This window comes from Panthera tigris, chromosome C1 (genome assembly GCF_018350195.1).
Source record: "Panthera tigris isolate Pti1 chromosome C1, P.tigris_Pti1_mat1.1, whole genome shotgun sequence".
Taxonomy (NCBI): Eukaryota; Metazoa; Chordata; class Mammalia; order Carnivora; family Felidae; genus Panthera; species Panthera tigris.
Window position 1 is genome coordinate 77,269,751 of NC_056667.1, and position 16,486 is coordinate 77,286,236.

The 16,486-nt window shown below is 35.9% G+C and overlaps 1 protein-coding gene across 4 annotated transcripts in view; it reads left to right on the top strand.

The window, feature by feature from the left end:
• Positions 1-16,486, top strand: part of BRDT (bromodomain testis associated) — an 80,531-nt gene that overhangs the window by 12,097 nt on the left and 51,948 nt on the right. For all 4 annotated transcript variants that reach the window (XM_042997862.1, XM_042997863.1, XM_042997864.1 and 1 more), the window contains 4 exons: positions 511-648; positions 5,188-5,302; positions 10,425-10,597; positions 11,271-11,624. In XM_042997862.1, coding sequence (XP_042853796.1) covers positions 511-648; positions 5,188-5,302; positions 10,425-10,597; positions 11,271-11,624 — 780 coding nt within the window. The remainder of the gene's footprint in view (positions 1-510; positions 649-5,187; positions 5,303-10,424; positions 10,598-11,270; positions 11,625-16,486) is intronic.

Here is a 16,486-nt window from a genome sequence, read left to right on the forward strand (position 1 = left end):
TGCAAGGTTGTCATGAATGTCACCTTCTCCATGAAGTTGCTCTTGACACTTTTGTCTTAGAAGCATCATACGTAAGACTTAGAGGCATCATACATAGAATTCAATTTTAGGTCTTCTGTTAGGAATTTTTAGCCATCTGGTAACAGAACGGTTAAGTAATTTGTTAAGTAGTAAACCATGGCACTGGGATTATACTCTGGGTCTGTCATACTTCATAAATTCTAGGTTTTTCTTCATGCCTTTCACTTTTTATTTTCCAGGATAGTTCTACTCTTATGCTCTTGTCTTTGTTAGTCTTATTTGTTGTTTATTTTTTTCTCTGAAGAAAAATGCCATGGCAGTCAGCTTTGTTTCTCATCACAAAAGTTTTGTTTTCTAGATTATAGCCTTTTAAAGGTAATCAATTGCTCTTTCTAGTTACACGTATATAGCTTCTTAAATTTCTTTGTGTACCAATAGTTGTATTTGTTCTTACTACTAACATTTAGAATTTTTTCATGAAAACCACAGGATTATTACACCATTATAAAAACCCCAATGGATTTAAATACAATTAAGAAGCGCTTAGAACATAAATATTATATGAAGGCTTCAGAGTGTATAGAAGACTTCAACATAATGTTCTCAAATTGCTATTTATACAACAAGGTATGTAAGGTTTATGTTATACTTGATTATTTTTTTGGTCTTACATATAGAGGATGTGCATAAAAAGTGTGCTGATTTCAGTTTTCATACCTTGATTTGGGGTATTTTACATATTTTTTTTTATTTAAAAAAATGTTTTTTTAACGTTTATTTATTTTTGAAACAGAGAGAGACAGAGCATGAATGGGGGAGGGTCAGAGAGAGGGAGACACAGAATCTGAAACAGGCTCCAGGCTCTGAGCTGTCAGCACAGAGCCCGACGCGGGGCTCGAACTCACGGACCGCGAGATCATGACCTGAGCCGAAGTCGGACGCTTAACCGACTGAGCCACCCAGGCGCTCCTGGGGTATTTTACATATTTTTAAGGATAGGGGTGTTTTTTTTTTTTGCTGGATTTCATAATTTTCATGTATCGATATTTTTTCACGATCTATTTGCCATAATTTTGCCTGAATACCTGTAATGGTTTTTGTTTTCTTTTTTTTCATTTTTTGAAATGTTTATTTATTTATTTGGAAAGAGAGGGAGCATGTGTGTGAATGGGAGGGGGGCAGAGAGGGAGGGAGAAATTCCCAAGCTGACTCTACCTTGTCAGTGCAGAGCCCAATGTGGGACTTGATCTCACAGACCATGGGAACATAACCTGAGCCAAAATGCCAATGATAGCTGGTTTCTGTGAATAAAGTATCATTTATGTGTTCTTTACCATACTTCTGCCATTTCAGTTATAAATGATAAACCAATCTAAGTTAAATGTTCATGGTATGGATTCAAACAAATTACGTACATCTAAACTTCATGACATGACAAGTTAACCTAAAGATACTGTGTTCTATTCCAGTAGAAATGTTTGCATTTGTGTTGATGCATTAGCTTGTCTGATACTGTATGTGGACATTTTGACCCTAATTTTCACTTTTGCTTTCATCTGTAAAACTGGATTTGTGTATTAAGCTTTTTCTCCATATAGTATTCCTGTTTCCTAGAACACTGCATCCTTTTTAAACTGTTCCATATCTAAATATTTTAAAACTTGCATCCCATTTACTCAAAATCACTAGTGATGCTGAAATGTAATAGAAATTTGGTTCCCAAACTATCAGTGCCACCTTAAATTTAAGACTCTTAACAAGAACCATATGATCCTCTCAATAGATGCAGAGAAAACATTTGACAAAATACAGCATCCTTTCTTGATAAAAACCATCAAGAAAGTAGGGATAGAAGGAGTATACCTCGAGATCATAAAAGCCATATATGAATAACCCAATGCTAATATCCTCAATGGGGAAAAACTAAGAGCTTTCCCCTAAGGTCAGGAACAAGACAGGGATGTCCACTCTCACCACTGTTATTCAACATAGTATTGGAAGTCTTAGTCTCTGCAATCAGAAAACACAAATAAAAGGCATCCAAATCGGCCAGGAGGAGGTCAAACTTTCACTCTTCGCAGATGACATGATACTCTATATGGAAAACCCAAAAGATTCCACCAAAAACATGCTAGAACTGATCCATGAATTCAGCAAAGTCGCAAGATATAAAATCAACGCACAGAAATCAGTTGCATTCGTATACACCAACAATGAAGCGATAGAAAGAGAAATCAAGGAATCGATCCCATTTAGAGTTGCACCAAAACCCATAAAATACTAGGAATAAATCCAACCAAAGAGATGAAAAATCTATACACTGAAAACTATAGAAAGCTTATGAAAGAAATTGAAGAAGTCACAAAAAAATGGAAAAAGATTCCATGCTCCTGGATAGGAAGAACAAATATTGTTAAAATGTCAATACTACCCAAAGCAATCTACATATTCAATGCAATCCCTATCAAACCAGCATTTTTCACAGAGCTAGAACAAATAATCCTAAAATTTTTATGGAACCAGAAAAGATCCCGAATAGCCAAAGCGATCTTGAAAAAGAAAACCAAAGCAGGAGGCATCACAATCCTAGACTTCAAGCTATACTACAAAGCTGTAATCATCAAGACAGTATGGTACTGGCACAAGAACAGACACTCAGATCAATTGAACAGAATAGAGAACCCAGAATTGGACCCACAAATGTATGGCCAACTAATCTTTGACAAAGCAGGAAAGAATATCCAATGGAATAAAAACAGTCTCTTTAGCAAATGGTGCTGGGATAATTAGACGGCAACATGAAGAAGAATGAAACTAGACCACTTTCTTACACCATACACAAAAATAAACTCAAAATGGATGAAAGACCTCAATGTAAGACAGGAAGCCATCAAAATCCTCAAGGAGAAAGCAGACAAAAACCTCTTTGATCTTGGCCACAGCAACTTCTTACTCAACACATCTCTGGAGGCAAGGGAAACAAAAGCAAAAATGAACTACTGGGACCTCATCAAAATAAAAAGCTTCTGCACAGCAAAGGAAACAATCAGCAAAACTAAAAGGCAACCGACAGAATGGGAGAAGATATTTGCAAATGACATATCAGATAAAGGGTTAGTATCCAAAATCTATAAAGAACTTAACAAATTCAACACCCAAGAAACAAATAATGCAGTGAAGAAATGGGCAAAAGACATGAATAGACACTTCTCCAAGGAAGACATCCAGATGGCCAACCAACACATGAAAAAATGCTCAACATCACTCATCATCAGGGAAATACAAATCAAAACCACAATGAGACACCACCTTACACCTGCCAGAACGGCTAGCATTAACAACTCAGGCAACAACAGATGTTGGCGAGGACACGGAGAAAGAGGATCTCTTTTGCATTGTTGGTGGCAGTGCAAGCTGGTGCAGCCACTCTGGAAAACAATATGGAGGCTCCTCAAAAAACTAAAAATAGAACTACCCTACGACCCAGCAATTGCACTACTAGGCATTTATCCATGGGATACAGGTATGCTGTTTCGAAGGGACACATGCATCCCATGTTTATAGCAGTACTATCAACAATAGCCAAAGTATGGAAAGAGCCCAAATGTCCATCGGTGGATGAATGGATAAAGAAGATGTGGCATATATGTATGTGTATATATATATATATATATATATATATATATACACACACACATACACACAATGGAGTATTACTCGGCAATCAAAAAGAATGAAATCTTGCCATTTGCAACTATGTGGATGGAACTGGAGGGTATTATGCTAAGTGAAATTAGTCAGAGAAAGACAAAAATCATATGATTTCACTCCTATGAGGACTTTAAGAGACAAAACAGATGAACATAAGGGAAGGGAAATAAAAATATGAAAACAGGGAGGGGGACAAAACATAAGAGAATCTTAAATATGGAGAACAAACTGAGGGTTACTGGAGGGGTTTTGGGAGGGGGGGATGGGCTAAATGGGTAAGGGGCATTAAGGAATCTACTCCTGAAATCGTTGTTGCACTATATGTTAACTAATTTGGATGTAAATTTTAAAAAATTAAAAATAAAATTAAAAATAAATAAAATAATAAAAATAAAAAATTTAAGACTCTTAGTCAATATGAATTTTTTAAAAAAATCAGAACTAATGGTATTCTGAAAGTGCCATTGGAAACTTCATTTTAATTTAACAATGTCAAGTGTATTTTTACATTTTTTTTAATTTTTTTTTCAACGTTTTTTATTTATTTTTGGGACAGAGAGAGACAGAGCATGAACGGGGGAGGGGCAGAGAGAGAGGGAGACACAGAATCGGAAACAGGCTCCAGGCTCCGAGCCATCAGCCCAGAGCCTGACGCGGGGCTCGAACTCACTGACCTGGCTGAAGTCGGACGCTTAACCGACTGCGCCACCCAGGCGCCCCTACATTTAACATATTAAAATGAAGTTCAGTAATTTTCCTGATATACCTAATTCGAAGTCAGTGTTCTCTGCTTTAGGCTTTTTATCAGTAGTGAGTAAAGCAAGTGGAAGACTTCCAAGCAGGTAGTTAAGATTTAAAAACTGAAAGAAAAAAAAGGGGCGGCTGGATGGCTCAGTCATTTAAGTGACCAACTCTTGATTTTGGCTCAGGTCAGGCTCAGGTCACCCTGGGATTCTGCTGAGGGTGGAGCCTGTTTGGGAATCTTTCTCTCCCTGCCTCTTTGTCCCTCCCAGCTTGCGCCCATGCGCACATGCTCTCAGAATAAATTTTAAAAAAAGATTTAAAAACTAAATTAGCTCTGCAGTGTCATTTTATCACTTATAGTTAATTGAAAACAATCACATCAAGTCAAGTCTTGTACTTTGCACAGCCATTAATATATTTTAACTTATTTGTGAGGTAGAAATTTTAATTTCTAAAACCTTTCTGTATTAGTAGGATTGGTTGGATTGTAATCCTCTATTACTCATAAAGGCTACCTGGGTTATTTTTAGAAGTTACATGTTACATTCTAACATGACTTGTTAGAATTTAAAATATGAGCCGCTGCACTATTTTCTAAACTTAATTTAGAAGCAATAAATACTGTTTAGTAAATACTAAGAGTACTGTGTCACTGTCTTCTCTAAGGTAGCCTGAATTGTTGACCATGTTGTAATCTTGTATATTTTCTAGCCTGGAGATGACATTGTTCTTATGGCACAAGCTCTAGAGAAGTTGTTTAGGCAGAAATTATCTCAGATGCCACAAGAAGAACAAATTATAGGTGGTAAGGAAAGAATAAGGAAAGGTAAGACAGAAAAGTTTTATGTTTTCTTTCTTTCTCTGTGTTTTATATTATATGCATGTGTACTTGTGCATGTATAAATATAATGACTAGAACTAAATAAATCCCTCAAAGGAGATAGGCAATCCGAAGTCCTTCTATATCCTATTTATTGGTATAAGGTGTCCATTTAAACAGTAAGGCAAACTTTGAAAACAAGGATGGCTATCATATAAGATTAGAGAGGATTGTCTCGATTTATGGCCTTGGAGTCTGAGATTTCCTATAGCACAGTGCCATTCACATAGTAAGCACCCCATAAATTTATTAGTATTTTTAGTGGATCTTGTATCTGTGCTATACTAATAAGAGGGCAAAACTTTTCAATGTTCCTTGTACCAAAGATCCCATAGCTAAGAATGAAATGTTACTGTTGTGTCTGAGGATTCGCCTATCTTTTAATTCAAAACATACAAACAAACAAACAAACAAACTTTAGAGGGAAATATTTTACAGCTAATAATCATAATATTTAAATATGGAGTTACAAAACTAATCTTAGGTATTCAGTTGGATTTATTGTAGAGGTTAACCAAAGTTGTCATAGATGAAATGTTGGTTTATTTTTAGATCACTGCAGGTGTACATTTTGGCTAAGTTTCTTAATCACCATTCCATGTTAGTTTCTTCATGTATAATATCAGGAAAATATTTAGCTTTTGTGTTTGTAAAGTATATAGTTAAGTGGCTGGGATATAGGAGACTTATACCACTATAAGATTGTTTTAATTGATAATAATGTGTGCTTTTTTCCTTGTTGTTGATAGATCTTTAAGATGGGTCATGCTTAAAGCTTTACCCAATCCTGTGAGATACTCACTGTTTATTAAAGTTATTATTTGATTCTCACCTTTGGAAAAGGTTGTTCTTAAGTCTGACAGTAAATGGCCTAGGGTTCTGCAAGAGTATATCAGTATGCCATTTAAATTGTTAAAGCAAAGTGATAATTATTGCTGACTTAAATTATCAAGCATGGTAAAAATTATTTATCTTTAGAATGCTTCCCTTAAAAAAAGATTTAATACTTTCTTGGTGGTTAAGTTGTAGCTACTTGTTTCAGATGCTCAGATTATTGCTAAAAGCATAAGATTCCGTCAGACAAAAGTTCTTTGACTTTGTTTTTCTGTCATTATGTATTTGGATGTTTGTCACTTAAAATGCACATATTGTGATGGTTACAAAGATGTATAACCAACCTAACTCTCAGCTTCAATTTACATTTTAGTTAGAAATAAAACTTTAAAAAAAATAAGACATGCATTATGATAGATGTCAGATGAAATTACACATAGTATGTGCTATAGTCCAAAAGAGTAAGAAATTCACACTGGCAAAGCTGGGGAAGGCTTTAGTGGTGACAGAAGCTGAGTTTGGTCTTGATGGATTGGTAGACTTTCCAAATAACTTTTTTTAGGAGTTTTCTACTGCCAGAGTCATGTCATTTTTATGCACAGTGGTAGGGAAATTGTCATATGACAGCCAAATAATGTAGTTATGTGTTGATACATTATGGCAAAGAAGAAATTTAAATTTAGTACATTAAACTGAATTGATAGATGAAATACTTGAGTAACTTTTAGGTGCCACCACACTGGTCAGCGTTCTTGAGATATATCAAACAAAACAAAAACTTTTGCCATCTTGGAGTTTACATTGTAGTAGGAAAAGAGAGGCAAACAAGCATGATGGGTTTAGAGTGGGCCTCATTAAGAAGTTAAGATTTGAACAAAGAAGAACATTCCAGGCAGGGGGATCAGCTAGAGCAAAGGTCTTTAAAAGGATCCTTTCTCTCCCTGTCACTTTGGGCCATTGCCTTCATGAGCTGGATCAGTCTTCATGTGACAATATTTAAGTAATATTTTTCTATTCTCATTTTACTTGATCTTAATCAGTATTTGCTTTAGAAGGCTACTGTCTCTTTCTTGAAATGCCTTTATTCTTCGTGCACACTCTAGTTGTGTGAGCTTACTTCCCATTCTGTAGTCCTCTTGGCATTATCATTCTTTTCTAAATACTGAAAACAAACTTTTTTTTTTGAGAGGGAGAGAGTAGGGGAGGGGCAGAGAGAGAAGGAGAAAGAGAATCCCAAGCAGGCTTTGCACTCTTAGTGCATGGGGCTCGACATGGAGCTCAAACTCACAAACCATGAGATCATGTCCTGAGCTGAAATCAAGAGTCAGACGCTTAACTGACTGAACCACCCTGGTGCCCCTATTCTTTTCTATTCGATTTCTAAAGTATTGGGGTTTTCTTTTCAGGGCTTGATATTAGTATCCTTTTTCTAAATTCCATCTGTATGCTATTAATCCTCAAATCTATATCTCTAACACAGTCCTCCCTGAGAAACCAATTATTATCTTCAAGTCACTGGACATTTCCACATGGATGTCTTCCACTTGGATGAGAGATACACATCTTTCATTTACCTTGCTTATAGTTAAACACTGAACTTCTTAGGTTATTCTGTATAACAGAAAATGGTACTAATAAACAGTTATTCAAGCCAGAATAGTAGAAGTTGTTCTTGATTCCTTCCTTCTTTGATTCTTTCTCCCCTTCTGTTCATTAGTAATCATTTGAATTCAATCCTAAGATTGTTTTTGCAATAATACTAACTTGGGCTACAATCTTCTTAGCCCCTGTGATCTCAATTGTTCTGTGTTCTCTACACAATAGCAAAAGTAGTCTTTTATTTTTATTTATATTTAAGTTTATTTATTTTGAGAGAGAGAGCATGAGCAGGGGAGGAGTAGAGAGGAGGGGAGAGAGAATCATAAACAGGCTCCACCCTCAACACAGAGTCTGATGTGGGGCTTGAACCCATGAGCCACGAGATCATCACCTGAGCTGAAACCAAGAGTCGGACGCTTGACTGATTGAGCTACCCAGGTGCCCTGCAAAGGCAGTCTTTTAAAAATAAACTATACATCAAAAAATAAAAATACATCATTAACCTGCTTAAAACCTCCTCTATAGCTTCTCATATTAAAATGAAGTCTGAATTCCTACCGTGGCCTTTTGGGATTAAATCTTTGCCCATTTCTCTATTCTCATCCTGAACTACTTTCATCTCACTCATTGAAGTTTTCCCTACTGATTGTCTTGGAATACAGTTTTACTGCCACCCCATTCTCTGGCTGGCTACTTCTTTCCAGTAACATCTGAATTGATACCTCTTCAAAGAGACTTCTTTGGCTATCTTCTTTATAGTAGGTCTCTGTCTTTTGTCAGTACTCCCACTTATTTCCTTTCTAGTGCTTAGCATCAATTGTAATCAATTTGATTACTTTTTTTTTCTATTTCTTATACTAGACAATATGGTCAACAAGGACAGAAACTGTCTATCTTGTTCATTATTGTGCCTGAGCACCTAGAATGGTGGCCTGATACATAATAAGCATACAATAAATATCCATTGAGTCCTCTTATGTCCCAAGTACTGTATTAGGCACAAGGGATATTGTAGAGATCAAAACAAAGTTCCTTTCCCCTCACAGAGCTTTTTGTTTTTGTTGAGGAAATTGGTAACATTAAGTAAATGTAAGTATTTCTCATTATACTTATCTGTTTAGCTCCTGAGTTCAAAGAGCCACAGTTGGAATATCAAAAGATAGGAGGTTATCTCAGTCTCTTTGGTTCCTAAGTTTTAGTTAGTGAGTAATGAGAAATAAGAGATTGAGGAATACCAGCCCTGTCTTAAAATATATTCAAAAAAATATATTGTTGAGAATTTGGAGGGTCAGGGATATCTATATATTCTATGTCAAATGTGATAAGGGCAAAGAAAAAAATAAGAATAAGAGAATAAGAAAGTGGTGGGAGTGGAAGGAGAAAGCTGTTCTATATAGGGTAGCTTGAGAAGGTAACATTTCAGCAAAGGCATGAAGGGAATGTTGGAGTGAGCTGATGAGGCTATCTCCTTACAGGCAGAGCAAATTGTCTGCTTATGCTTACCAAATTTGAGGACAGTAGGCCAGTAGGCTAAGTGAAATTAGTGAAGGGGTGGAGTGATAGGAAGTGCAGTTGGAAGGAGGGCAGAGGTGGGGACATGGGGGAGGAGCATAGGTAGAGAGATGACACAGGTCCCTACAAGGCATTGTAGGGACTTTGGCTTTTATTTGAAAAGAAAAGATTAGAAGTCATTGGGCATTGAACAGAAGTGTCATGATCTTATTTGAATTTAAAATATCACTTCGAGGGCTATTTTGAGAACAGACTACAGGATGTAAAAGCAGAAGAAGGAAGGGCTCATAGGATACTACTGTAGAAATCCAGTTAAGAATTGATGCCTGGGACCAGGGTGATTACCACTTGTAATTGTAATCAGATTCTGGATAAGAAAATAGAGCCAAAAGAGTTTGCTGACGGATGGGGATATTGGGTTTGAACGACCATGGAGTCAAAGATGACTCCAAGGTTTATGGTGCGAGTGATTAGAAGAGTGGAGTTACCGTAGCAGCCCTCTTGGTGTAGTGGGCAGCACATTAGTCTCATAGTCTGAAGAATGGAGTTACCTGGATACAAGGATGGACTTTTGAAATGATAGATTTCAGAGCGATGTGATCCAAATGTCTTAAGGGTTGGTGTTCTCTGGGAACATACAAGGCAGAAGACCATACACAGTGGTTCCTTCGGCAGAGTCATCTGAAGGATATATTGATAAGAAGATTATGTTCATATCTATTGTTTTGTGTTAACCAATGATGGGCTCTGTCATAGTTTTAAGGTTCTTGGATATTTATGCAGAGCATTCTGGAGACCTCACATAGTATTATGTAGTTTGTCTCCAGGATGTCTAAAATTTACTGAAGCTACTCACAGAGCTCTATTAGTGTAAATTTAAGCCAGGCACCTTTCTGAATAAAATTGATAAGTCTTCCATTAATATCAGGTTTGAAGTCTCTAATATTATATCTAAATTGGTCTAACAAATGTTAGCAAGTACCTGTGGGAGGGTTTCAAAGGAGAATGGGAGTTTCCTGTGTTTATATTACTAAAAAGCTGAACTAAGTGAATTAAAATAGAATACTAATAGAAAAATGGTTTTATATTTTACTCATATTTACTCTGGTTCACACTTTACTAGGGATTCAACATAATGTAGCAGTTCCTTCTGGTAAAGAAAAACAATCCCCAAAAGCACTGGACAAAGTATTTAAGCAGCAAGTGATTCCCTCTGTATTTCCTAAGACATCTATTTCTCCTTCAAACATGTCACAAGGTACTCCATTCAACACTACCTCACAAACAGTGGCCCAAGTAAGTTTACTATGACTTTAAAATGTTTCAGTGTAAGGGATTGTTGTAATGACTAAACCTTTTTTTAAGTTGATCTGAAAATTGGTCTTCAGTATACCACAGTCAATCTTTGTGTACATTTTTTAACAGATCTAGAATGTGAACCAAATTTTAGAGATTTTTAGGTAGAATTTGAACTGGCTTATATGTTTTTATATTAGTATCAGTTGCCCAACTACCTATTTTGTGTGTGTTACGTAACTTCTTTTGAATCCTAACTTGATGGGTTGATAATTTAAAATTGTATACCGTAGCTGATTTCAGGTATTCAGAACTTGTTTTTGCATAACAGTGACTTTTATTGTTTCCCATCTCTCATTGATCTCAAAGGTTTGCATAAGACCATTCTTTGGGATGTAGGAAGAAAATATTTGAGCTATTAATTTACCTGTAGAAAAGAAATTAACTTTTACTAATATTTACTAATATTTAAATATTACTAATATTTAATATTTACTAATTTACTAATATTAATATTTAATATATAGACGACATGGTACTGATAATTTTTTCCTTTTTTTTGTTTTTTTTTGTTGTTTTTTTTTTAACTGTAGGAGTAACCATCAAAAAAAGTTTGAAAACTGTTGCTGTGAATGTCACTTTAATTACAGTTGTTGTTATTGAATTGTTTCAGGTTACAAGGGGTGTGAAGAGGAAAGCAGATACCACGACTCCTACAACTTCAGTAGTTAACGCAAGTGGTGAATCTTCCCCAACACTTGCAGAAAAAAAATCAGTGAAAATGCCACCTATGAAAGAAAATGTGCTGAAGACTGTTTTGCCAGATTCTCAGCAACTATGTAAAGTCATAAAGAGTGTTGAAGTGACCGAACAATTAAGGCACTGTAGTGAGATTCTTAAAGAAATGCTTGCAAAGAAACACTTGTCCTATGCATGGCCCTTTTATAATCCTGTTGATGTTAATGCTTTGGGGCTCCATAACTACTATGATATTGTGAAAAATCCAATGGATCTTGGAACTATTAAGGTAAATGTTTTCTTAATAGGAAGAACTTCTTAATTATAAAAGTATTCTTGTCGTTGTAAATTTTTTTTTCAAGTTAATTAACATAGAGGGTAGTCTTGGCTTCAGGAGTAGAACCTGTGATTCATCTCTTACATATGATATCCAGCGCTCATCCTGAAAAAGTGCCCTCCTTAATGTCCATCACCCATTTAACCCACCACCCCACTCCAGCAGCCCTTAGTTTGTTCTGTGTTTGTAAGTCTTTTATAATTTGAATCCCTCAGTGTTTTTATCTTATTTTTCCTTCCCTTCCCTTATGTCTGTTGTTTCTCATATTCCACATATGAGTGAAATCATATCTTTCTCTGACTTAATTTCGCTTAGCATAATACCCTCCAGTGCCATCCACATTGTTGCAAATGGCAAGATTTCATTCTTTTTCGTCACCAAGTGGTATTCCAGTGTGTGTGTGTGTGTGTGTGTGTGTAGAGAGAGAGAGAGAGACCATATCTTCCTAATCCATCAGTTGATGGAAATTTGGGCTTCCTCCATAATTTGGGTATTGTTGATAGTGCTGCTATAAACATTGTGGGTGCATCTGCCCCTTTGAATCAGCATTTTTGTATCTTTTAGATGAATTCCTAGTAGTGCTATTGCTGGGTCATAGGGTAGTTCTATATTTAATTTTTTGAGGAACCTCCACAGTTTTCCAGAGTGGCTGCCCCAGTTTGTATTCCCACCAACAGTGCAAAAGGGTTCCCCTTTCTCCACATCCTCACCAATATCTGTTGTGTCCTGAGTTGTTAATTTTAACCATTCTGACTGGTGTGTGGTGCTATCGATGAGGTTAGCCATCTGGTTATCTTCTTTGGAAAAGTGTCTATTCATATCTTCTGCCCATTTCTTCACTGGATTATTTGTTTTTTGGCTGTTGAGTTTGGCAAGTTCTTTGTACAATTTGGATACTAACCCTTTATCTGATATGTCATTTGCAAATATCTTCTCCCATTCCATCAGTAGCCTTTTAGTTTTGTTGACTTTCCTTTGCTGTGCACAAGCCTTTTATCTTTATGAGGTCCCAATAGTTCATTTTTGCTTTTATTTTCCTTGCCTCTGGAGACATGTCAAGCAAGAAGTTGCTGTGGGCTAGCTCAGAGAGGTTGCTGCCTGTTTTCTCCTATACGATTTTGATGGTTTCCTGTCTCACATTTAGATCTTTCATCCATTTTGAATTTACTTTTGTGTATGGTTTAAGAAAGTGGTCCAGTTTCATTCTTCTTCATGTTGCTGTCTAATTATCCCAGCACCATTTGCTAAAGAGACTGTCTTCTTTCCACTGGATACTCTTTCCTGCTTTGTCGAAGATTAGTTGGCCATGTATTTGTGGGTCCATTTCTGGGTTCCCTATTCCATTGTTCTGTGTGTCTGTTTTTGTGCCGATACCATACTGTCTTGATGATTCTAGCTTTGTAATACAGGTTAAAGTGTGGGATTGTGATGCCTCCCGATTTGGTTTTCTTTTCAACATTACTTTGGCTATTTGGGATCTTTTGTGGTTCCATACAAATTTTAGGATTGTTTGCTCTAGCTCTGTGAAGAATGTTGGTGTTATTTTGATAGGGATTGCACTGAGTGTGTAGATTGCTTTGGGTAGTATAGACCTTTTAACAATATTTGTTCTTTCTACATCACTGCCTTCCCACATTTTTCTTTATAAACAAAATGTTTAGGTGTATTTGAACACATAATGAAGTTATTATAATTTAAGCCCTGTAAGTTTGCTTGAGAAGTATCAGAAATATTCCTAAAATATTTTATAACCCCGGCACTTGATAGAACAATTCTCCTAAAAGCTGCTTCTTGATCTTTTCATTTTCTGTTCTCATATGGGCACACGGGTTGAGAAGTCTTACACCATTTACTTCTATTCTGAGGGGTAAGTTTTAAAACCTACTAATGGCACTTTGAGAATTAATTGAGACTTTGTTTTCATATGTGAACCAAATACTAGTCTCTTTGAAAGTCAGAGGAATTGTTTTGGATGTGCCTTGTAAGTACCGTCTTTAAATTTTTTTTTTTAATGTTTATTTATTCTTGAGACAGAGACAGAGCGTGAACAGGGGAGGGGCGGAGAGAGAGGGAAACACAGAATCTGAAACAGGCTCCAGGCTCTGAGCTGTCAGCACAGAGCCCGACATGGGGCTCAAACCCACGAACTGTGAGATCATGACCTAAGCCGAAGTCGGACGCCTGACTGACTGAGCCACCCAGGCACTCCAGTACCGTTTTTAAATATACACAAAAGCTAGGTTTGTATGGAGCTGACATATCTGAACTCCTCCTCTGACTTCTTGGTTTTATTTTAGCTAATGTTATCCAATCCCCAGTAACTTTGGTCTTATTGGTGGGAAGGAGCAACTTTATACATGTGAGAAAAGTAAGTGTGTGTGTGTGTGTGTGTGTGTGTGTGTGTGTGTGTGTGTGTTTTGTTTTTTAGATGCAACATACGAGTGAAATGATATGGTATTTGTCTCTCTGTCTTATTTTGCTTAGCATAATACCTTGTAGGTCCATCCATGTTGTTAGAGATGGCAAGATCTCATCCTTTTTTATGGCTGTGTGTGATATATGTGTGTGTATGTGAGTGTGTGACTGTCTGTGTGACATATTCTTTATCCATTCATCTGTTGATAAACACTGAGGTTGCATCCATACCTTGACTATGTAAATAATAGTGCAATAAACAGAGATGCATATATATTTTTTGATTTAGTGTTTTTGTTTCCTTATATGAATTATTTATATATCTTGGATATTAACCCCTTATCAGATGAATCATTTGCAAGTATCTTCTCCCATTCAGTTGGTTGCATTTTTGTTTTGTTGATGATATCCTTCATTGTGCAAAAGGTTTTTCATCTGATGTACTTTATTTTTGCTTTTGTTTCCCTTGCCTGAGGACACATCCAAAAAAATGTTGCTAAGGCCCATGTCCAAGAGATTACTGCCTATGTTTTCTTCTAGGAGTTTTATGGTTTTATTTAGGTCTTTAATCCGTTTTTGAATTTTTGTGTATGGTATACGAAAGCGGTTCAATTTTCATTCTTTTGCATGTAGTGGTCCAGTTACCTCAGTACCATTTGAAGAGAGTCTATTCCCTACTGTATATTCTTGACTCCTTTGTCATAGATTGACTATGTAAGTATGGGTTTATTTCTGGGCTCTCTCTATCCTGCTCCACTGATTTATGGGTCTATTTTTGTGTCAATACCACACTATTTTGATTATTATAGCTTGGTAGTATATTTTGAAATCTGGGATTGTGATTCCTCTAGATTTGTTCTTTTTTTTTTTTTTTTTACATATATTTTTGAGAGAGAGATAGTGACAGTGTGAGTGGGGAGGGGCAGAGAGAAAGGGAGAGAGAGAATCCCAAGCAGGCTTTGCACTGTCAGCACAGAGCCCAATGCAGGGCTCAAACCCACAAAATCGTGAGATCATGACTTGAGCTGAAACCAAGAGTCTGACACTTAACCACCTGAGCCACCCAGTCTTCCTGGTCCTCTTTCTTAAGATTGCCTTGGCTATTCAAGGTCTTTGTGGTTTAGGATTGTTTGTTCTAGTTTTATGAAAACTATGATTAGCATTTTCATCAGGATTGTATTGAATCTGTGGATTTCTTTGGGTGATATGGCTATTTTAACAATATTAATTCTTCAAATTTCTGAGCATGGTTTATCTTTTCATTTGTGAAAAGACATTTCTTTCGTCAGTGTCTTATAATTTTCAAAGTAAAGGTCTTTCACTCTCTTGGTGACATTTATTTTTAGGGAATTTGTTTTTGTTTTTGCTTTTTGATGCAGTTATAAATAGGATTGTTTTTCTTAATTTTTCTTTCTGCTACTTCAGTATTAGCATATAGAGGCAGTATGTTTCTGTATATTAATTTTGTTTCCTGCAACTTTACTGAATTCATTTATTCTTATAGTTCTTTGGTGGAGTTTTTAGGGTTTTCTGTATATAGTATCATGTCATATACAAAAAGTGAGTTTTACTTTTTCTGTACCACTTTGAGTGCCTTTTACTTTTTCTTGTCTAGTTACTGTGGTTAGGATTTTCAGTACTATATTGAGTAAAGGTGGTGAGAATGGACATTCTTGTCTTCGTGGTCTTAAATGGAAAGCTTTGAGTTTTTCACACTGAGTATGGTGTTAACTGGGTTTTTCATATATGGTCTTTATTATGTTGAGGTATGTTCTCTTTAAGCCCACTTTGTTGAGAGTTTTATCATGAAAAGATGTTGAAGTTTGTCAATTTTTTTCTGCATTTATTGAGATGGCCATATGGTTTTTATCCTTCATTTTGTTCACATGTTTTATAAGATTATTGAATCATCCTTGCATTCCTGGAGTAAATCTCATTTGCTCATGGTGAATGAATTTTGCTAATCTTTCGTTAAGGATTTTTGCATCTATATTCATCAGGGATATTGACCTGTAATTTTTGTTTGTTTGTTTTTGTTTTTGTCTTTCATTTATTTCAGCTTTGATCTTTATTGTTTCCTTCCTTTTACCAATTCTGTTCAATTTTTTACGTCTTTTCATTTTTAGGAGAATTTTAGTAAAAACCTTTCATTTAGATGTTCAGGGTTCATTTAAGGAATTTATCTTTTCACCACTTTCCTAGGATCAAACTTGTCTATCCAAGATTACCTGGAAATGCACTGTTTTCCTGCTTTTGTGATTTTGTTTCTGTTTTTTGTTTTTGTTTTTGTTTTTACTTGGAATGTCCTCCTTCCTTATCTCTGCATGTCAAAATTCATTGGATATTTTCAAAGTCAAAAAATATCAAAACAAATATAGCAGAATTTTTACATATGTCAA